The 23,192-nt window shown below is 46.4% G+C and overlaps 1 protein-coding gene and 1 non-coding gene across 8 annotated transcripts in view; both read right to left on the bottom strand.

Annotated features, from left to right (window-relative positions):
• The window catches only part of CHD4 (chromodomain helicase DNA binding protein 4), a 69,022-nt gene that overhangs the window by 5,577 nt on the left and 40,253 nt on the right, over positions 1-23,192 (bottom strand). For 4 of the 7 annotated variants that reach the window (XM_068257676.1, XM_068257679.1, XM_068257680.1 and 1 more), the window contains exons 14-37: positions 23,033-23,129; positions 22,756-22,947; positions 19,740-19,940; positions 19,522-19,659; positions 19,320-19,441; positions 17,859-18,032; positions 17,635-17,776; positions 17,420-17,551; positions 15,707-15,824; positions 15,457-15,581; positions 13,807-14,041; positions 13,544-13,722; positions 12,484-12,664; positions 12,309-12,395; positions 12,131-12,219; positions 11,885-12,018; positions 9,079-9,223; positions 8,572-8,737; positions 7,129-7,244; positions 6,046-6,232; positions 5,903-5,950; positions 3,322-3,447; positions 1,568-1,676; positions 106-238 (exon numbers count right to left, since the gene is read on the bottom strand). In XM_068257676.1, the coding sequence (XP_068113777.1) occupies positions 106-238; positions 1,568-1,676; positions 3,322-3,447; positions 5,903-5,950; positions 6,046-6,232; positions 7,129-7,244; positions 8,572-8,737; positions 9,079-9,223; positions 11,885-12,018; positions 12,131-12,219; positions 12,309-12,395; positions 12,484-12,664; positions 13,544-13,722; positions 13,807-14,041; positions 15,457-15,581; positions 15,707-15,824; positions 17,420-17,551; positions 17,635-17,776; positions 17,859-18,032; positions 19,320-19,441; positions 19,522-19,659; positions 19,740-19,940; positions 22,756-22,947; positions 23,033-23,129 (3,376 nt within the window). The remainder of the gene's footprint in view (positions 1-105; positions 239-1,567; positions 1,677-3,321; positions 3,448-5,902; positions 5,951-6,045; positions 6,233-7,128; positions 7,245-8,571; positions 8,738-9,078; positions 9,224-11,884; positions 12,019-12,130; positions 12,220-12,308; positions 12,396-12,483; positions 12,665-13,543; positions 13,723-13,806; positions 14,042-15,456; positions 15,582-15,706; positions 15,825-17,419; positions 17,552-17,634; positions 17,777-17,858; positions 18,033-19,319; positions 19,442-19,521; positions 19,660-19,739; positions 19,941-22,755; positions 22,948-23,032; positions 23,130-23,192) is intronic. The other 3 variants (XM_068257678.1, XM_068257682.1, XM_068257677.1) reach the window with 2 other exon arrangements.
• On the bottom strand, positions 2,715-2,850 carry LOC137537392 (small Cajal body-specific RNA 11). The gene has a single exon (XR_011024626.1). It is a non-coding gene; the product is annotated as a small Cajal body-specific RNA 11 (non-coding RNA).

The following is a 23,192-nucleotide window of genomic DNA, read 5'->3' as shown; positions in this document are numbered from 1 at the left end:
CTTAAAAGCCGGGTAGAACAAAGTATTCATCAAAATCCATTGCCATTACAGTTTACATTATTAGTGCCGGATGTAGGCAGATTATCCAAAGCACTGGATACTTACTTTGAACCGTCGCGCCAGGAACTTGTTCTTAATTTCCAGAAAGTTTCCTCTGTTCACCTCCCCTTTGAAAGGTTCGTTTAGAATCGCATATCGCACGTCGTTCTGGATGTCCTGCCAGCGAGCGTAGCCATGACTGCACCGTGCTCAGGAAAACAGGTTTGTGGTAAGATCAAAGCATCGTAAATACCCTCAGCTACCCCTTCACCACACAACCCTGCATGACTGCAGCAGCTTCACCACCCTGCATTAACCTCCCTGGCTGTATCCCCAAGCGGGGTAGGAAAAATGAGGCCAGAGCGGTAGGTAGGCAAATGCCTGCAGTCTGCTGCACTTTGGAGTCCTGCACATGATCGGCAATGCACAGCGGGACTCCAGCCTCTCCCCAGTCTCCTGGCCGCAGGGATCCCCACATCCCCGCTCTTCTTCCGGGGACCCGCCTGGCAATCAAAATAATGCAGCATGACATCAGGGACGGCACAAACATTTTTTAAGTGGAACTGATCTTGGGCACAGAGCAGAAGGAAAACAGAGAAATCCATCCTGTATGTACATATATACACACACACACACACACACACACACACACACACACACACACACACACACACACACACACACACACACACACACACACACACACACACACACACACACAGTCTAATTGCTCATCTGTCTCTAATCACAAGCTGTAATTTGATCTCTCTCCTGTCACTTGACTGCCATGGCAGATAAGCTCATTTGAAAGCATAGGATGTTAATTTAGCTATTTAGTTCCCAACTGCTTCTGAGCTGATTTTTGCCTGGATTTTGACTGCCTGTCACCTGCACTAACATCTGCCTGGATTTTGACTACTTTCTGCCAGCCTTATTTATACAATTTTAAAAATGTTTTCAGTTAATTCATCAATTTAATTAGTTCAACAAATTTGTGTTCTAGTCTTATTTATAAGTAGAATGTCTACCAGGCTTTTATTCTGACAAATTTTGGCAAGTTATGACTTAAGAATTGGAGGCCTAGAATTCTTAAAAATAAATACAACCACCTTTTGATTCATAATTTCAGACAAAAATGCACCGCCAGGGAGGTTAACCCTGCATCATTGCCGCAGCCCCACCACCCTGCATGAATCCTGCATCATTGCAGCAGACCCACCACCCTGCATGAATCCTGCATCACTGCAGCAGCCCCACCACCCTGCATGAATCCTGCATCACTGCAGCAGCCTCACCACCCTGCATGAACCCTGCATCATTGCTGCAGCCCCACCACCCTGCATCATTGCAGCAGCCTCACCACCCTGCATGAATCCTGCATCATTGCAGCAGCCTCACCACCCTGCATGAATCCTGCATCACCACAGCAGCCCCACCACCCTGCAGTAACTGTTTGGCTCCAGCAGTGCACCATCCTGTAACCCAGTGTCACTGCATAAATGCAGCATAAGTTTTATAAAAAGGATACGTTATAATGCCAGAGAGGAGCCAATAATCATGCCGTCTGTGCCAGATCTCGTACATTTTCTTTGTAACTGTTGCTGCTCTTTCCTCGTTCTGCCATAAGGAGTGAAGTTCTGCAGGATGAAGAATACATTAATGTACACAGGGCTCCATACAAAAACTGGACTTAAACAATAAATCAAAGCAAAAATCTTAAATAAAAAAAAAAATGCAATATTTCCGACAGCTGGGCAGACAGAACGGTTGTGCTACATGTAACAGCAAGCCCTAAGCAATCCAGACACAGGCTTTGCCAAGAACTAAAGGGAGATTCACCAGTTCTAAGTCAATAAGAGTAACTCCTATCTCCAAATAAAAAAAACTGAACACGTTCGGGCCTGTTCAGACGGGCTTCTACCAGCGTCCTTTTTGGGGGCTTGCGCGGGCTTTCAGCAGCTTCCCGTCACGATCAGCTTTTTCGTTTCTTCATCTACTTGCGCAGTAGAGCGGATCTGACTAGGATCAGCAATTTCCGCCTGATCCCGAGTCGAGAGCCGCTACGGCGCTGGAGCAGGGAAAGGTAAATATTGCAGGCGCTACTGCGCCACAGCATGACAAATTTTTAGCTGTAGCTTCAGGGCGGCCCAGCGAGACCACCATGGGATGGAGGAAGACGGGGAAGCCTCAAATCGGATCCAGAGGCTTACCCTCCTGAGGCAGGTACCCCCAGGGCCCCTTTTTTTCAATACAGGTTTTCTTAAAGCGGGTGAGATTTTGCATTGAAATTCTCCATTTTTACTTTCCACTCTAACTGCAAAACTTTGTGTGCTACATTAAACGTTATGTTTGAACGTTTCCTTGCTGATAGTTTGGCTTTGGGAGTCAGACCAGAAACAGCCATGCAGCTGGGCAAGTCAGCAAATGGGCAGGCCGATACTGATTCAGTGACCTAATGGGGTATTCTACAGAGAGGCTCAGCACACAATTCAAGCAGCATTTTATTTAGTCAACAATGGCAGACAGACTCCATTGCAGACTACTTTCATTTTTGCTGCCTCATATGCAGAAAGGTAAAAATATAAATTTGATGCAGCAATGAATGCTAGAGGAAAGGTGAAATCTGATTGGCTGTGGATCTGGGTGAATGCACTCTGCTGCTGGATACGCTGGCAGATGTCCTGTCAAGCCTTTAAGGGAGAGCACCTCACTGTGTGCAGCCCTCCTAAACAGACAGGATTGCTGTGCGTCCTGCCATAGACCCCTCTAATCATGGAGGAGAATAGGGGGTCATTCATGGGGCCAGGACAGAAGATAATCATTCATGAGTGTCCCAGTGAGGGGCAAAGCCTACTGGCACACTTCCAAGATACAGCTTTCTACTCTATATGGCTGGCTATCAGGTACGAGTACAATCATCCTTTAACTCTCCCAGGTCATCGATTTGGTCCTGGAAGGTGGATCTACTGGTACACAAGAGAACGTTTTATGAAGGTTCTTATTAGTCTTGCTACAACTAAAGAAAAGGAAGTACTTCAATAATATGGCAGCATCTAAATTCCTCTCATTACAAGTTTACGTTTAGTTCTAGGTTTTATAACCCATTCTAAGCCACCCCCCACCCTGGCTTCAATTTGGTCCTAGACACTTGTGGGGAAACTGCATTTTTTTTTACCTCTGAGTGACTGAGGGTGAAATGACTGCTTTGATGTTTTCTGTAAAAAGTCAGAAATTTTTCAGAACTATATCAAATATATCATATTTTCTGTACAGTGCTCATACCTGTGAAGCCACCATCAGCAATGTTGAACATGAATCGTTTAGCAGCTGCAGCAGCCGCCTTCTTCTTTTCCTCTGCATTGTCTTTCGGAGTCTCTCCATTCTGTAATGGAGCTGCTGGCGGTACTTCTGAGGAATAAAACAAGTAAAAGTGTGAGAAAGGGACATTGCAGGCCAGCAAGAGGGAGGGAAGAGGACTGGGCAGGCCAGCAAGAGGGAGGGAAGAGGACTGGGCAGGCCAGCAAGAGGAAGGGAAGAGGACTGGGCAGGCCAGCAAGAGGAAGGGAAGAGGACAGGGCAGGCCAGCAAGAGGAAGGGAAGAGGACATTGCAGGCCAGCAAGAGGGAGGGAAGAGGACTGGGCAGGCCAGCAAGAGGGAGGGAAGAGGACTGGGCAGGCCAGCAAGAGGGAGGGAAGAGGACTGGGCAGGCCAGCAAGAGGGAGGGAAGAGGACTGGGCAGGCCAGCAAGAGGGAGGGAAGAGGACTGGGCAGGCCAGCAAGAGGGAGGGAAGAGGACTGGGCAGGCCAGCAAGAGGGAGGGAAGAGGACTGGGCAGGCCAGCAAGAGGGAGGGAAGAGGACTGGGCAGGCCAGCAAGAGGGAGGGAAGAGGACTGGGCAGGCCAGCAAGAGGGAGGGAAGAGGACTGGGCAGGCCAGCAAGAGGGAGGGAAGAGGACTGGGCAGGCCAGCAAGAGGGAGGGAAGAGGACTGGGCAGGCCAGCAAGAGGGAGGGAAGAGGACTGGGCAGGCCAGCAAGAGGGAGGGAAGAGGACTGGGCAGGCCAGCAAGAGGGAGGGAAGAGGACTGGGCAGGCCAGCAAGAGGGAGGGAAGAGGACTGGGCAGGCCAGCAAGAGGGAGGGAAGAGGACTGGGCAGGCCAGCAAGAGGGAGGGAAGAGGACTGGGCAGGCCAGCAAGAGGGAGGGAAGAGGACTGGGCAGGCCAGCAAGAGGGAGGGAAGAGGACTGGGCAGGCCAGCAAGAGGGAGGGAAGAGGACTGGGCAGGCCAGCAAGAGGGAGGGAAGAGGACTGGGCAGGCCAGCAAGAGGGAGGGAAGAGGACTGGGCAGGCCAGCAAGAGGGAGGGAAGAGGACTGGGCAGGCCAGCAAGAGGGAGGGAAGAGGACTGGGCAGGCCAGCAAGAGGGAGGGAAGAGGACTGGGCAGGCCAGCAAGAGGGAGGGAAGAGGACTGGGCAGGCCAGCAAGAGGGAGGGAAGAGGACTGGGCAGGCCAGCAAGAGGGAGGGAAGAGGACTGGGCAGGCCAGCAAGAGGGAGGGAAGAGGACTGGGCAGGCCAGCAAGAGGGAGGGAAGAGGACATGGCAGGCCAGCAAGAGGGAGGGAAGAGGACATGGCAGGCCAGCAAGAGGGAGGGAAGAGGACAGGGCAGGCCAGCAACAGGGAGGGAAGAGGACAGGGCAGGCCAGCAACAGGGAGGGAAGAGGACAGGGCAGGCCAGCAACAGGGAGGGAAGAGGACATTGCAGGCCAACAAGAGGAAGGGAAGAGGACATTGCAGGCTAGCAGGAGGGAGGGAGGGAAATTGACAGGGCTGGCCAGCAGACGTGCAAAAAGAGACTGAACAGGCATAAGCATGAGGAGGGTACATACTAAGCAGGAGGAAGAGGAAAAGGCTATGGAAGCATGCAAATACACAAGGCGGGTGAAATACAACATAATACATAGCAAATCTTGACACAGGATAAAAACAGCAGCCAGTTTGCTTGCTGTGGTGCAAATCATGTCATGGTCTTTCATTTAGATGCAATTCTAGTGATGGTGACATGCTGTATCTACTGAGGTTATAGAATAGGGCAAAACCTAATTTAAAAAAAAATCCTGTTACTATCAAAGCTCCCAAATAAACCAAGTGGTGCTTGTCCTAGGGCAGTGGTTCTTAAACTTTTTTGGGTGAGGGCGCCCTTGATGGCTTTGACATTTTTTCAAGGCACCCCTCGGGAAAAACTACCAAAATACCGTTATGACCCTTAATAAGTAGCACCCCCTCCAAGTAGCTAGTGATGCCTATTAGGCAGCATCCGCCTCTAAGTAGTCAGTGGCCCTCTCCCCCATTATGCTTAAAGGTTAACTGGCAGGTAATGCAGCTGGTTGCATTACCTGATGGCATTGTACAAAGGATAGGGAGGCATGCCGAGGCACCCCTGGGAGGTGCTCAAGGCGCACCAGGGTGCCGCGGCACCCAGTTTGAGAACCCCTGTCCTAGGGAATAACATACAGCTGCAACATCCAGCAGGAAAAAAAAAAAAAAAAAAAAAGGAGCCTGCCACAAACAGCATTGCTGGTATCAGACCTACAACTATGGGTAAAAGCACTTAGGCATTGGACCCACTACCAGTGCGTTTATAAGCTTAGTGATTTAAAACGCTCTTGCTAATGTAATGATGCTCATGTAAAACCATTTGAGAGATGTGTTTTAATGTTTTTTTTTTTATTTTCCTCCATAGCATTACATTACCAAGAGCTTTACAAATCACTAGCACTTAGGGAAAGCACTGTGTGGGTCTCAGGCCTTACTGTGACAAATGCAAGTTGCCAAGACAGAATCTCAGTGTAGAAGCTGCTTACCTTTCTTGTCGTCCACGGCAATGACATCATCAGACTTGTCTGTCTCAACTAGAAAAAGAAGATGGACAGTCAGAACTGTGGCCATCGCACAGCAGTACACAGTGGCAGCCTACTGCCTATTGCACAGCAGTAGGATTTCTTACCTTTCTCACTTTTTTGCTCGGTCTCCATTGGTTCAGCTGCAGGTGGTTTCTCTGGCTTCTCTTCTTTCTCTGCTTCCTCTGGCTTGACTTCTGGTTTGACTTCTGGTTTGACCTCAGCTGGGGCAGCAGGAGATTTGTTCTCAGATGCTGTAGGGGTTGGAGCAGCTGTCGCTACTGGTGGGGCACTCTGAAAAAGGACACAATGGGATGAGATTAGAGCTATGCCCAATATGGCAATGTAGAGAACATCTCAAAGAGGATGTCACTTGCCAAAGCATCACTATGGAAGCTCCATGGTCCAACTTGCCAAATATATGTACATATCTTCTGGCAGAGTGGCAATTTGGGTGCAGGGAGAAGCTGGAAAATCGCTCTCTGTGCTAGGTAACCTAGAGAAATTTACTAAACATATACCCAAACTAATTTAATTTTACTGTTTTTCCACGTAATTTGGGATCCCACTATTGGCACCCGAATTAGGTTTTCCTTGCAATTCGGGTTCCCAAATTAACATACTAATTACCATTAACATTACTGCCTATGGCGACATCAAATCAGGTGTGGCTCCAAAACGACCCGACTCAAATTAAAGGCTGTATATGTAAAAAAACAACCCTGAAAATTGTTCACCGAGGAGAAAAGCACAGATGTATCGGCTGAAGATACTGGATTTTGTTTTTTTGTACTTTCATGATAGCATCTCAGGGTTCTCCTCCACTACACAAAGGGAGACCCATTTATCACTCTCCCCACAGTCAGACTACAGATTAGGCTGTGCCATTTGGTGAACGTCAGATGACTGCACGGCTGCTTCATAGCTTGCCTCCCTGCATACCATGCCCTACACTGCAACACGAAGAGGAGGTGCCTCAACTCTTTTCTGGCCTTACTTGCATCACAAATCAATTGTGGCAGCAATAACCCAACTCAGCAGTCAGAGAAATCCCTCTATAGATCAGTTACGACTACATTAGTGAGAGAACTGACGGGATAGTGGCTGCACAGAAGTGGATCTTAGAGCTTTCAACCAAGATAATGGAATCTGGATAGGCATCAGCAGGTCAATGGTACCGCTCATCTCACCTCTGCATTCTCCTCTGGGGGTTTCTTTTCCGCCTCAGCTGGCTCCTCCTTCACAGGAACCTCTTTTGCAGGAACCTCCTTTGCAGGCGCCTCCTCCGTTTTTGCCGCTTCATCTGCTGAAATGTAAAAATAAAGATTTGTGAAATCCACAGCTGTGCGTCTTGGCAGCTAGCGGATCATTCAGCCTAACGACAGCAAATTTTGAAGACTACTCTAATTTACCACATTGCAGATTCCTGAAGTAATATGAGAGGGTGAAATATGACTGGCTGCTGCTATAGGTGAATGCACTGATGCTGAGAAACAGAGGGAGGTGGAAAAAAACAATCCTGCAGCAGTTTGTGCCATTCCTTTACCACTCCAGTGCTCACACGTGGCTGCACACGTTACAGAATGAATGAGTGTACGATTGTCAAACTTACAATTTTGTGAGGTTAGCAGCAAGCACACAAAATTTGGAATTCAGCAAAACCCCATACACTACAATGATGTGGTAGTACTGAGAAAAAGATTGACCAGCTAGATTGTCACCTCTGTGTCCAGCTTTAGTCACCTGGAAGAAGATCTCCCCCTAGTCACAACCTACCAGTGTAAAAATCACTGAAGTGCTCAAAGACCTCTTCATACTCTGAAGTAGTCTGCCCTCTTCTACAACAAGAAACCTTTTCAGCCAGCCTGATGGACAACCTGACTGTCCCAATCTGGTATTCCCACGCTGTTCTACAATTGACATATTGCACGGACCTTTTCCCCGCATTTCAAACTAATCCACCGGCAGGGATGAATTTTTAGGACAAGCTAGATAGATAATCTGCCAGTAGGTTTTGGGGATGTGTATAGAAGCACCCCAAAGAGAACACATACTTAAAGTGAACCTGAGACGAAGAACCCTCATGTATTATACCATATATATCAGTGGGAACATTAGAGAAAACACCTACCCTGCTCTCTGTTTCATTCTTCACTGCTCAGCCTGCTTATCATCAGCCCTGATAAAATCCCCGACTGAGCATTCAGTCTGGCTATGCTCAGGAATCATTATAGCTGAGTTAATATAGCAGAGCCAGAAGGGGGCAGGCTTGGGCTTGAAAAGACAGAGAAAGACTACAGCTATAATGGATTCCTGAGCAAAGCGAGACTGACTGCGCAGTGGGGGATTTCATCTTTTATCAGGGCTGATAACAGGCTGGCTGAGCAGTGAACGATGAAACAGAGCAGGGTAGGTATTTTTTTAATGTTCCCTCTGATATATATGGTGAAATAAATGAGGGTGCTTAGTCTCTGGTTCACTTCAATACAGATAGTGTCCTGGCCAGTACTGGAACCTTAGGCTCCAGTGCTGCGAAGTGAAGAATGATAGAAAACATGCTGACCTCAAGAATACTAGCAACAATTTACAGGCATTTTCAGAAGTGTGCCCAGAGAAGCTGGTATGGAACCTACCATTAGCTACAGGTGGCGCTGGGGTATTTGGCTGCGTGTCGCCAGGGGTAGATGGGTTGGGAGTTTTGGGAGAAGGAGAATCTACAGGAGAGGTCTTCTTGTTTTCCTCAGCTTCCGCCAGTTCTGGCATACTCCAGCGTCCATTCACATGCTCAAACTCCTGGACCTGCCATAGAGAAAGCACAACCACATTAGCATTTTATTTCTTCCAGTGAGAACGCTGCTTGTATTAGGAGATCATACAGAAGATAAGAGAAGTTCCAGGTACAAGGGAAGTGGTTTACTTTTAACAATACTCCAGGCACTATGTACAGACTCCGCCCTCATATCAGACACGCTGAAACTGAGAAGCAGATGGTTGGAAGAACTGCCATGTTATACAGCTGTATGCTCACTACATTCAGTCCATCAGCATTGCTTTCCAGTGGAGCCTCTACTCAAAAAAAGCAGGATAATGACCCCCCAAACAGCAATCTGTCTGTGTTCTTGTTCTAAATTGATACTCACCTTTTTACGGATGAGAGACATCACTCCAATTCTGGTTAATACATGTTGGCGAGAGAGTCCTTCCCTGGGAACTCCATCGGCAAATGTCTCTGCCCCGTCCGCTCCCGGCTCACACAGATGGCGCATGAACAGCGACACATAAGCCCTGGAAAGGGAGGACAATAAAAGTAACATTTTTCGTAACTCTGCAAAAGCAAACCTGCCCTGGCATGCTTCTTATGCTCATTCTTCCCGCCAACAATGAATAATATTTCATGGTACTTCATAATTCTTACACTGTAGAGCAACAGCCCGCATTGCTAACCAAAAAGCAGACAAAAAACAGGTAAAAATGACTCATCAGGGACATAACGAAATGATTTGCATATTCACTTATTACCCTAAACCAGGGGTCGGGAACCTATGGCTCATGAGCCATATATGGCTCTTTTCACCTCCGCATGCGGCTCTCTGGCTTGCTAAAGTATGAGTGACGGAGCGGCCAGAGAGCCTGTGTTTACTTTTAGTCAGCGCGCCGCCTCCTTGCCCGGCCTTTACATTTGCAAGCGCGCCTCCTTCATCGGCACCGCATCCCGCCTCCCCACACATTGCACGCTGAGCGCCGCCTCCTCCAGCCGCCGCGGCCAGCGTACTGTAGCTCCGCCCCCATGGTGACACGGCGTGCAGGGACAGGAGGCCTGAGAGTGCTGCGGCCAGTTACGTCAGCCAAGCCCGCGCTTTGGAACTCCGCTGTGAAGCTGACTGGAAGCTGCCTGGCCTGGTAAGTGTGAACCGCTTTCTTTCATGCATTTCCTGGTGAAAAGCTGTCTCTTATGTGCATTTACTGGTGAAAAGCTGTCTCTCACTATGTGCATTTACTGGGGAAAGGCTGTCTCTTATGTGCATTTACTGGGGAACCGCTGTCTGTCATTATGTGCATTACCTGGTGAAAAGCTGTCTCTTATGTGCATTTACAGGTGACATATTGTACGGCTCTCACGGAATTTCATTTTAAAATATGTCGTGTTTATGGCTCTCAGCCAAAAAAGGTTCCCTGCCCTAAACTGATGCATTATGCTCAGGTCGTCAAGGGAAGAGGGGGGTCATGCTGGGAATACATGGCTGAATTCTGAGCCATTTAGATGGCTTGATTGATAATTTTCAACACGGCCGATTAGCCGCTCGATATACAGGTCCTTAGTCATAGCGCCTTAGAGCTACGACTAAGGACCTGTCTAAGAAATGCGTCAGCGGTCATGCTGTCTCTATTGTACCAATAAAGTTTTCTGGATTTTATTTACATACAGTGCGACGGGCATTTGTACATGTGCCTGTGTTGCTGCCCCATGGAGGGATTGCCTGGTGCCGCCAACATATGAGGGGGCTTTGAAGCAGTCTGCTACTGTTCCCGTGACTGACACCATTAGGCCTTCTCAAAGGACTAGAAGACATGATCTGCGCATGGATGGAAAAACGTTTTAGCCATTTATTTAGGAAAGTGTTCTTTACAGTAAGAGTGATTAAGATGTGGAATGCATTGCCACAGGAAGTCGTTATGGCAAACTCTATACCTGCATTTAAAGGGGGCTTAGATGCTTTCCTTGCGTTGAAAGACATCCATTACAATTACTAGGTAATGCCTAATTATGTTGATCCAGGGATTTCATCTGATTGCCATCTTGAGTCGGGAAGGAATTTTTCCCTTTTGGGGCTAATTGGACCATGCCTTGTAAGGGTTTTTTCGCCTTCCTCTGGATCAACAGGGATATGTGAGGGAGCAGGCTGGTGTTGTACTTTGTTCTCTGGTTGAACTCGACGGACGTATGTCTTTTTTTTCAACCAAAATAACTATGCAACTATGTAAGTGTAGCTGTAGATTATAAAATAAAGTAGCAGTCATAAAAAACTGTTAGAAAGATTAAGAACTGGGCTTTTAGTAAAGAATTCCTAGACACCAATCAGTCTAGAGAGCAGACAAAATGGAGGACAGCCACATGCCTGTACCAATAGTCATGCTAATTAGAAGCAGAGCTATAATTAAATCCATTGTTTCCCTACAAAAGGTGGGGCTAGGGTTTAGATAGGATCTGCTGCATTGACAAGCAGCGAGCTGAATTCCAACAAGGAATGTCCCTGCACAGAAAAACCACAAGAACTGAACTGATCAAGCATTTAAAATTAAGATCTAGACTTCTTTGTAACACTGATCTGATTGTATGAATGGATTAATGCGTTTTTTTTAACCTAGCATCACAACGAGCAGTCATTAACTTCCCTTGTGGTTTGATTTATGGATTTTAGGGTCTAAAAAAGGTGCAATTGTTTTTGCAGGCTTTCAGACTAAAACCAGGGAAAAAAAACAAAACAAAAAACACATGCCGCTATAGAGATCTGCAGCAGCCCAGCACTTACTCACCTCCCTGGGATCTAGCGCTGCAATTCTCCCTCCTCCTTCCGGGTGGCACTGTAACCCCGTAGTGAGGTTGCAGTCTTGACACACGGCAATCTCCCGAGGGATGCAGAGACTCCGAGGACAGGAAGAAGAATAGCTGTCGGCGTCTGGATCTTAGGGGAGGCGAGTAAAAATGCCCACAGCGTGTTATGCTCTGCAGAGACCTCTCGGTGGCTACCACGAGTCAGGCTCGGGGTTACCGCTCTAAGCTGCGGTTTTCCCGCCCTGAGCCTGACTCTGGGTTACCGCCAGGGAAGTTAATTCAGTAAGCTACGCAACACTATGTTGTACGTTCGCAATCCCTAATATCCGGTTACACAGATATTGGCATCCCTGTGTGTAACTGTACAGAATGGTGACAGGAAAGTCTCTTACTTGAACTCCTTCTCAGATTTCCCCCGCAGATCTCTAACAAGCCACTGGGTGGTGAAAGCATCCTGAGGGGGCATTCCATAGCGCATGATGGCATTCAAGAATGCCTTTCTCTGCCTGGCGTTGAATCCTAACACCTAAGGAAACAAAAGCAACTATGAGTACCACATAAGGTACAACCAGCAATAACAAGGCAAGTTAACAAAAAAAAAAAAAAACACATATATAAAGCCCAGAGTCTACTCATACCTCGATATTGCCTCCAACACGAGCCAGCAGTGGTGGGAGTGGCTTATCCTTGTCGTTCCTCAACCCTTTCCTGTTGGGTCTACGAGCAGCTGTGGATGAAGAGATGAGAACATGTGTGAAGCCAGAAAAGTAGATGTAGGTGTTTAAAAATGCAAACAGGATGACAATGCACACTCACCTTCTGATCGCTCATCAAAGTCCTCATCACCTTCTTCTGAAGCTACAGAATAATCTGACTGGTTATCAGACTGATCATCTTGCCAATCTGTAGAAGAAGAATGACCAAGGGATAAGAGTATGTAAAGTTTCACCGTAAGCACAGAGGAAGAAAAGCAGCTGGATCATTTGCTCACCTCTGTCCTCCTGGCTGCCATCATTATAGTTGACTTGTTTGCGGATTCTCTTTCCTTTGCCCAGATTGCGGGCCAGATCCTCCTGCTGCTGCTCATAATGATGTCGGAGAAGTTTCTCCCAGTAGTCTGGGTCCACGCTCTCCTCCTGCTTAATGATCTCACGGACCACCTCTTCCTCATCCTGCAAGGAGAAGAAAGCTGTGATATTGGTTTAGGACTTAAAACTCACTCACACGCTTTAAGCCCAAATTGAACTAAAACATGTATTTTTTTTTATCTTTGGACTGAATGAGGAAGGTTCAGAATCTGGTTTAGATTTGTGTCACCAGTGGGTAGCTTTGCTTTTACTACCTACAGTATATTGTATGACACTATTCAAAGTCATAGGAAAAACAACATTTTTTGCAAAGGGGACATAAAAAGCCCAGAAACCTCAATCTACCCATTTAAAACAAAAGTTTCAGTGCCTTCTGTTCTCGTTATGGATATTTAACCACTTCCCGTCCTTTGTGACATCCATGAGAGAAACAGGAAGTGAAGTAAAAGGCACATATGCCTGTGGCCTTCTCCAGAATGCACTTATCACACAGTGCAGCACTGCTGGTTCAGGTTATAATCTGTGCGCTTCTCAGGCAGAGACCAGTTCAGCATATACCAATCAACATCATGTGGTGGTCTGCAGTGACTAGTAGAACATTATGGCTGCCTGCACAGACAGCACTTCAGGGACCCCCACTGCACTTATATACAAGCTACTTAGATGTTGGTCTCCTAGTACGCAAAATATTTTGAAAGGGTGTATTTATGATGGTCAAACAGTCCTGCAACACTGCATGTAGAGAATTGTTGAAACTTGGGCTGGTAACTGTCTCCATAATTGCGGTTGTGGGAAACCGTGCTTCAAAAATGCGGAGTGAACTCAGGAAGAGCCTTGAAGAACTGAAGACCTCAGAATGCATTTTGTAGACAAGCCAGCTACAAGATGTAGTTCACTACATATGAAGTTAATATGCAACTCCCCCACCCGCACATATAAACATAAAAAGTGGACATCACTCACTACCATCTCCTCTTCACGGACCACGTATTGAGCCACCTTGAAGGAGCTCAAATATTCATTCATTCCCTGCAGTTCAGTGTCTTCTACAACATCCTCCTGGTTCCTGTCTAGCAACCTGCTTATGGCTTTATCATCATAGTGAATGACGCTGATGTCCTCGCCCTCCTTGCTCTCACCACCTGTGACAGTACAAAGCATTAGCGGCTTTCATGGTGGAGGTTACCATTTCCAGCTTCCCTCTTAAAGCTCCAAGCAAGGCCTACCTTCTGTGGCTTCATCTTTGAAGAGCTCCTCAGTGCCAAACTTGAGGATATCGTCCAGTTCCTGCTTTGACATTGAACCAGTTTTGGAGCCGAGTCCCGGTCTTACGACCAAGTGAGTCAGCATCATCTTCTTCTTTGCTACCTGAGTGATCCTCTCTTCGACGGAGGCACGAGTTACAAATCGATAAATCATCACCTTTTTGTTCTGTCCAATTCGGTGAGCTCTGCTAAAAGCCTGCAGGGAAAATTTCAGTTAAAACTGAAATAACACCTTTGCCATAGAGTGAAAAGTAGTGAAACAATGAATACTTTAACAATACCTATTTTTTAATATTAATTTATAGATTAAGCAGGGTTTGCCCATTGGAAAAAAAACAAAAAAAAAAACATTTACATTCTGAAATTCTTTACCACCGATAGCAACATTTTTTACTACTGGCAGGTGAGCTGTACAGAATGTTAGTTTACTTAGAGTTCTATGCACAGAAGGAGAGGTTGCTTGCTTGGCAGTAGGGAAAAGCCATTATTTCCCACAATGCAATGAGATTCACACAACAGAAGCCACGCAAGTCCCCGCTGATCTATTCGAGAAAAAGGATTTCTTGTGGGAAAGGGTGCATCAGCTACTGCTTGGAATGAAGTTCAAGACAGTACCATGTTCTCTTTAAACGTTATAATTACTTCACCAGGGTTTTTCGTTTAATGCACCCTCAAAGACGTGTGCGCCAACAACCAGGTCTCCTTACAGACAAGGCTCATGGCATCCTCTAGATCGGAGACCGAGCGCCAAAGTGCTTGTTTACAAGGGGCGGAGCTAAGCACCATAAGTCGGTGCACAGTGTCTGAGGGCAAGAAAAATCAAATTTTTAAAGAAAAAAACTGTACTGGCAGTGTTTATTTTAGGCCTTATAGTTACTTTAATATTTGCAAAATGGACTGTAGGCCACGTCAGCATTTTACCCAAATAAGAGGGGCCCAGATAGGTAACAAACGGGTAAGTAGAAGATACAGGTCACAAGTGGTTACTGGGTAAGTAAGGGGTTCATTTAGATTGTCAATATTTGTACAGAGTAAAGCCAGTGTAGAGCGATTGCAGGACTTCACTAGGGCTGCCCCCACTCTCTGGAACTGGCTCCCACCAGCCATCATACGCGACCCCACCTTTAATACCTTCAAACAAGCTCTCAAGACTCACCTTTTCATGCTCGCATACCCCCCTACACCAGCACCATAATACGTTCATAATACACACTCAACAGATGCACTTATTGCACACTCAACAGATGCACTTATTGTCTCCACCATTTAGATTGTAAGCCTCTGGCACGGCCCTCCTACCTAGTGTTTCTGGCTTGATTATGCAATCTTACTGTCAATCATCCCTCTTGTGGACTAGAACAGTCTCTATTTTGACCTATGACACTTTGTTATTTGCATGATTTTGTTTTGTTGTGAGTTTACTGTGTGTCCTACCTTGTTAACCCATTTATCTATTGTGCAGCACTGCGTAATATGTTGGCGCTTTATAAATACAATAATAAATAAGAGTGGTTTGTGATTAGCAGTTGTACCTCTTGAGGCCAGCATGTGCACACTGCTTGCTTGTACAATGAGGCTGCTACAACGCCTACTACCAGAAAAGCACCATACCTGAATATCGTTATGGGGGTTCCAGTCCGAGTCATAGATGACCACAGTATCAGCTGTGGCGAGGTTAATTCCAAGACCTCCAGCACGAGTGGACAGGAGGAAACAGAACTGCTGGGCACCGGGAGCTAGAAGACAGAACATACCGCATCAAGCAGCGCAGACAGGGAGGTGGGTTATCCTCCGATTATACACATTACACTATGTGCCCCTCACTATGAAATATTATTGCGGGCGAAACTTGGACACTGACCATTAAATCGATCGATGGCCTCCTGACGCATGTTTCCAGTAATTCCACCATCAATTCTCTCATATTTATACCCTTCATGCTCAAGGAAGTCTTCTAACAGGTCCAACATCTTGGTCATCTACAGAAGCAAAAGAGGAGAGCAGACATTTCAAGCAGGGTCCCAGCCAAAAGGGTCATCTTCAAATGCTGATGTCACAAGCAATAAAAAGTAAAGTGCTGATTGTAGCGATGCGACAGTTTGTCAGTGATGTCTATTAGCCTGTTTGTGTTCTTTGCTGGTCTGTCAAAATGAGATCACTAGACCCCACACCTGCGGGAAAGCCACTCATTTAGGCACAAAGCATCTTGGAAAAAGTATCTGCGCTGTGTTTCTGTCTAAAACAGTGGAGTGAGTAAATGGGGACCAACTTATTGAATTTTGTACCATGCAAAGCTGCAGTTTGACTGTCAGCAGATAGCAGAAAAGCATAAGGAGATATTTTACATATAACATACTAGCAGTTAGGGCGCGTTTCCACTTGAGCGGAAACCGCCGCGAATCCGCAGAGTTTCCCCGCAGGCGAATAGTGCGGGGAAACTCTGCCATAGGGTGCAATGGTAACGCCGGCCGAATCGCTACCGCTAGCGATTCGGCCGGCTTTTCCATCCGAATCTGCGCGAGAGGCTGCGGATCCCATAGCCGTGCATAGCACGGCTGATGGTATTCGTCTGCTTTCCCCGCAGACCTAGAAGAGCCGGTCGCGTCTCGCAGACGCGCGCCGCTCAAGTGGAATCGCGCCCTTAGGCAGGGGTCACACTTGTGTTTCAGTTTCTACACTTTTCAGAAAACTGAAAGACAAATGTGGCCTCTACCTTACAACAGCTAATGTAATTTTTAGAGAAAACAGACAAATTGCGCAAGATGTCAGGTTTTTTTTTCTGCGCGCGAAATCTACATTCAAGTGTGACCTAGTGTGATAGTTATTGTAGCGACCTAGCTCATTGATTAACATGAGTTCTCAGTTAAGTTTTTCTGTGCAGAAAACGCGCACGAAAGCCGACAAGTGTGACCCCTGCCTTAGACACAGAACAAGGGAGAGAGCAAAATGGAGGTTGCCATTTTTACTTCCTTTTAAACACCAGTTGCCTGGGAGTCCTGCTGATCTCTTTTGCTGCTGTAGTGTCTGAATCACACACCTAAAGCAAGCATACAGCTCACACAGACATCTGATCTGCATGCTTGTCCAGGGTCTATGGCTAAAACTATTACAGGCAGAGATCAGCAGGACAGCCAGGCAATACGCATTGCTTAAACGGAAATAAATATGGCAGCCTCCATATTTCGCTCACTTCATGCGTCCTTTAACTCCCACCCCTCCTAGTCTATCTAGTAGCCAAAGAAAGTCTTCCAGGATTTCTAGTAACAGAAGGAAAGTGCCCACTAACAAATCAAAATCCATCTGGAAAATGCGCAGAATTGTGCTAAGCATATTGCTCTGTGCAGCCTAGCACATAATGAAGTGACAGAGAATCATCTTCCGAAGTAACTTATACATAAAGCAGCTTAAAAGGAACCTTGATCTGTAAAAACCACTGCAGATGTCCTGCCCTTAAGTGGCATAACCCATCCCAATGCTTTCCAGGATTCCTTAATGGCTTCAGTTTGACTAAAGTTACTTTCTACAGAAGTCTGGCCTATCCTCTTCTATAGAGACCTTGCTATGAGCATCTAACCTGGGAGAAGATCAGAACTCTGTGTCCATTGTCCTTCAAGTTTCTCAGCATCTTCTGGAGCAGCATGAGCTTTCCAGCCCCCTTAATGAGGGCACTACCATCATACATCCCATTAGGCATTTTTGGGGCTTCCTGTAAAGAAAAGCAAAGTCTCAGAGCCGGATCAGACAAACTTCCTACACTGAAATGTGTGCCCGAGTGCTTTTCCATCTTACCATAGCAGCCACTGGGAAGAGGTACGGGTGGTTGCAGCACTTCTTCAGGTCCATGACCACGTTCAGAAGAGACACCTGGTTTCCACCACCTCGAGTGTTCAGAGCCTCAAAGTTTCTCGTGAGGATGAACTTGTAGTATTTCCTGTAAAAGGAAGGCATCAGTGGCTGCACAAGACATGGCTGGCTTAGGTTGAGCACAATTAATTGGTTCAAGCATCACTCACTTCTGCATAGGACTGAGCTCCACCCGCACAATCAGCTCCGTCTTAGAAGGCATATTTTTGAAGACATCGGCCTTCAATCTTCTCAACATGTGAGGACCCAGCATGTCATGGAGCTTCTTAATCTGATCTTCCTTGGCAATATCCGCAAACTCTTCCAGGAAGCCCTCAAGATTGCTGCAGAAGAGAAGAATGTATTAAAGAGGGCCTCAACTCAGAACTTCCTCTCTGCTCTAAAATAAGCAACAGCATAATCTTTAAAGAAAAAGGTTTCTTTGCTACAAATTATAGAGCTCCTACTATAAACCTGCAGTGTTCACTTCCTGGACATTCCGGGGAGCACAAGTGGTTTACATATTGGCACAACTCAAACAACTGCCAGCCCCGATTAACACTTGCTAATAAGGGGCAAGCAGAAAGGCTCATCTTTCTAAACATACACAGTGAATTTCTCAGCAACTACAGGTTTTTATGTATTTTCCTTGTCTGCTGCGCAACAGTTACACCAACATATACAGGAAGTGCTTTTTGTTACAAGCAAAAAGTTGTCACAAAGACAAATCAAAACAATAGGAGTTACGCAGCCGCTACTTATCCTTTTATATAATTTCACGTTATTCCTCAGAGCACATAACCCTTCTATTCACTTACATTTTTAGACTGGAGTCTTAATTGCTTTCAGCACATTAATACAATCAGTATACTTTGCTTGGAGCCATGGATTGGGGCTACACCAGACATAATGGAGATATCTGAAAGGGGACTGCCTACAGATCTCCCCACAGGTACCACATTGACAATCATCCCTAGAATTCCAATACCCTGCCTTCCCACTTACTACCCCATTCATCCCCTCATATTGTGGGGGGTTACTTTACATAATGGCTACTTGAAATGATCTAGTAGTGGGTTGATACACAAGAAATTAGTAGCAAGACTGCATACTATGTAGTATTACCACTTCGGCAGGCTGCTCCTAGGAATCAAACAATTGACTACCCAAGTTCCTCCCATTTGACAGCTGCCTAACTTTTAACACTAGTCTTCCCAAAGCCAGGCTATGAGGCAGTCAGATAGTGATTGTAGCGAGTGGCCAGCATGGGAGGAGGTGGGCAGAGCTGTAACTATGGTGGTAGAAGACATGGTTGAAGCAAAACTATGTATAGCTGGATTTCCAAACCAGCTGTGGCTCAGTAGAGCCTAGTTAGTAACCGCTTTCCTGCTGCTGACCACCAGTTGGCAGTCATGTGCTCCTCTGCATTAGCTTGATCCCCATACCAAAGTATTTTACCTATAACAATCACAGGCTTTATTAAAACTGACATGGCCTACTAGGACAGTAGAAACCTTAACAGTCACTTGTACCCCCTACAGGAGAAGGGCTTGTAGTCAGCTGATGGCCAGAACCGTGACTCTGGTTGCACAAACACGACATACCGAGAACCCTGTGCAGCAGACACTTACTTAAATCGCTCTGGAGTCAGGAAGTTCAGCAGGTGGAAGAGTTCCTCTAGATTGTTCTGCAAGGGGGTTCCTGTGAGAAGCAGCTTATGCTGGAGACTGTAGTTATTCAGAACTCTGAAAAACTGCACAAAAGTCAAACATGAGTAGAACTGAAGTGACCACACAGTAGGGCTCATTCAGACAAACCATAGAACCTCCATACCTTGGACTGGTTATTTTTCAGACGATGAGCTTCATCCACCACAAGACAAGCCCAATCTATTGAACCCAGAACAGCCATGTCTATGGTGATCAACTCGTATGATGTCAAGAGTACATGGAACTTCACAGATGCCTCTTTCTGTAGGGCAGAGATGAGGCAAGTATGAGGAAGAGCTTTGCATAATGAGGCAGTAGCACAAACTTGTCACTGATACATACCTTCATCCGTGAGGCCTTCTTCCCTCCTCTAATGGCATTGTCTTCAAAAGAAAACTCATTCTCTCGAATGACAGCTCTGCTGTCCTTGTCTCCCACATATGTGACCACATACATGTCAGGAGCCCACATCTCAAACTCTCGCTCCCAGTTGATGATGGTGGACAGAGGTGCGCTGACAAGGAATGGACCTTTAGAGTGACCCTGAAAACAAAAGCCAAAATTAGGTCTAAACCAACAATACAATGGGCATCAAGGAAAGAAAAGGAGGAAGGAAAAAGTCCCATCTTAAAACTGGTGGAGGAGGAATATTGTCCTAATAGGATAAGGATATCAAGCAAAAACAGGCTAGGTTTTCAGAAATGTACAAGACAGAAGCGAATAACCCAGCTGATGCTGCTTTACTAACTGTGCCAATCCATGCACCCAATCAAAAAAAAAATGGTGCAAGGATATGCATCAGTGATACACAACGGCATTTAAGTAATTTAAAGCCAACCATCATTATCTTTCCATTTTTGTTTTTAAAACCACTGTGCAAGACTTCCAGGAAACTGACACTAATCGTTCTACTAAACAATACCTTTTAGTGTTGTAAACTTAAAGTGGACCCAAAGTAAAAATACAAGATTTCAGAAATAAAATCTATTTTCTAAATAATAATAAATAGAAGCCTTTTTCAGCTGTATTATGACAAATATAAAATATTTTACATTTATTGGAGGAACCCCTCCCTTCCTTTAATATTGCCGGACAGAATCCGGCAAACTGGTGGAGTAGATGGTGTCCAGCAATGGAGGAATTGCTAATGGCTGCCACCTGTATAACCCTAGTTAGGAAAAGAGAAGGGTGAAAAGCATGCACTGAAATGCTCATAGGATTAAAGGAGTGTTTATCTTTGTAGGGGTCAGAGTGGTGCAACTAAATATTTTGAATAAAAAAAATGTTTGGTTTGGGTCCGCTTTAAGAAAGTCTAGCAATGCCCCAGAAACTCCCCTCTTCTAAAAGATACCGCATCTGCACACAGCAGACTACATTGCAACTCTGGAGCTGCATCGCCTGAACCATTAAAGTGGACCCAAATTAACCCCCCCCCCCCGCAAAAAAAAACCCCAAGATTTCAGAGATTAAATCTATGTTCTAACTTATAATAAATAGCAGCCTTTTTCAGCTGCATGACAACAAATATAAAATATTTTACATTTATTGGAGAAGCCCCTCCCTTCCTTTCATATTGCCGGGACAGAATTCGGCAGACTGGTAGAGGAGATAAAAAACAACACACAAGCTGCTACTGATGATGTCGTCACAGGGGAGGTGATCTCTTCTTGTGTGAGATTTCCCATAGATGACGCCCCCGTGAGGGAGGGTAGCTGATGACAAACACACCCATGATCTAAAACCTCCTACTGCTCAGAAGTAATGGCTGCCACCTGTATAACCCTAGGTATGAAAAGAGAAAGGTGAAAAGCATGCACTGAAATGCTCATAGGCTTGAAGGAGTGTTTATCTTTGTATGTGTCAGAGTGGTGCAACTAAATATTTTTAACCACTTAAGGACAAGGCTCCTTTTCCCTGATCTGTGCTGCGTGGGCTCTCCAGCCCACAGCACAGATCAGGTTTGCTGCAGGGCAACCCCCCTTTTTCCCCCACTAGGGGGATGTCCTGCTGGGGGGGGGGTCTGATCACAGCTGGCTACATGTGTTTAGCAGCGCCCCCCTTTGCAGCGATAGCCTGCGCTCCCTCTCCTTCCCTCCCTTCTCCTGTAGGCTACGGGCGGCACAGGACGGATATCCGTCCTGCGCCGCCTCCAATAGGCTTCAGCCTATCAGACTGCGGCGATCCCCACGTGTTTACAATTAGCCTGTTCACGAAGACACCCTCCATGAACTGACATGGAACGGCCACTCGAATGAGCAGCCGTTTCCATGGTAACACCACTTCGACCTGCCGACGCCTATTGGCATTAGGCGGTCGTTAAATGGTCAAATAAAAAAATGTTTGGTTTAGGTCCGCTTTAAGAAAACTGACACTTCATGTGAGGAGAAGGCGGATGTATTCATGGTGCAGTCTCTACAGATAAAATCAAGGTAAGGAATTATTCTCTTATCGGTTTTGTTACGACTTAAAGGACACCTTAAAGAGAACCAGAGAGGATAACGAAGGCTTTTATACATATCTGGGGCTTCCTCCAGCCCCATACGCTCGGATCGCTCCCATGCCACCGTCCTAAGCTGCCTGGATCCGCCGGTACCGGGTCCCGTCATTACCGCCAGTCGGCCGCGGCCAATTCTCCGCATCACAGGGCCTCCCTCCATATACCTACGCGTGCGGCTGCCTACTGCGCAGCTGCATGCGTAAGGGTATGGAGGGAGCCCCTGTGATGCGGCCAATTGGCCGCGTCCGCCGGAAGTGACAGGACCCGGTAGCGGCGATAGAGGAAGCGGAGGATGGCGGCGTGGGAGCGATCCAGGCTTATGGGGCTGGAAGAAGCCCCAGGTATGTATAAGAGCTTTTTCTATTTTCAGGCTCCATTCCTCTCTGGTTCCCTTTAAAAGAGCAACATGGAGGTTGCCATATTTACTTCTTTTAAAACAATATCAGTTGCATGGCAGTTCTGCTGGTCTATTTGCCTGCAGTAGTGTCTGAATCACCGACCGAAAACAAGCATGCAGCTAATCCAGCCATACTTCGAACATCTGATCAGCAGGACAGCCAATCAGCATCTTTTGAAAGGAAATAAATATGGCAGCTTCCATATCCCTCATTTCAGATGTGTTTTAAGTGAGGATTGAAAACTTTTGCCAGCTAAAATAAAGTGCATCAGAAAGCCTCACGGAGTCCTGTCACTGACAAATTGTACTAGCGTTATGAATGGTATTGCTCCCCATGTAGAGACAGACTCCTACAGCAAGCCACCCCTCCCACTGCTCTGTAAGTAGATCATAAATTCAGCTGTCTGCCATTCTATCCATAGTCTCATTCTGAGAACAACAGTCATTACATCTAGGAAACCCACCTCTTTATACAGAGAGTACAAGAATACGGCTGTCTGCACAGTTTTTCCCAAACCCATTTCATCAGCAAGAATGGTATCCGTTCCCTGTGCCCATGAGAAGCGCAGCCAGTTTAGTCCCTCCAGCTGGTAGGGGTGCAGCGTTCCTCCAGTGACATCCAAGTACTCTTGCTGACGGTCGTACTTCACTGTGGGCTGAAAGCAGAATACATCAAGTGTGAGCAGATCAGAGGAGGCTGCTGGCAGCTCTCCAGTCACACAGCACTCGGCCACCACTCACATCCACTGTTGGCGTGTCTGGAGGTCGCTCAATCTTTCCAAGTTTCATTTTCTTTACTCTTTTGCTTGGTCGTCCCTCATCACCGCACATCAGCTCCCTGGAAGAGCCAGGAAAAAAAAAAGATCATATAGCTAAAAAGCAGCCAATCCCAGCACAGACT

The sequence above is a fragment of the Hyperolius riggenbachi genome, chromosome 10 (assembly GCF_040937935.1).
Source record: "Hyperolius riggenbachi isolate aHypRig1 chromosome 10, aHypRig1.pri, whole genome shotgun sequence".
Taxonomy (NCBI): Eukaryota; Metazoa; Chordata; class Amphibia; order Anura; family Hyperoliidae; genus Hyperolius; species Hyperolius riggenbachi.
The sequence above is the reverse complement of the archived record's forward strand: the minus strand, read 5'-3'. Positions and strand labels throughout refer to the sequence as shown.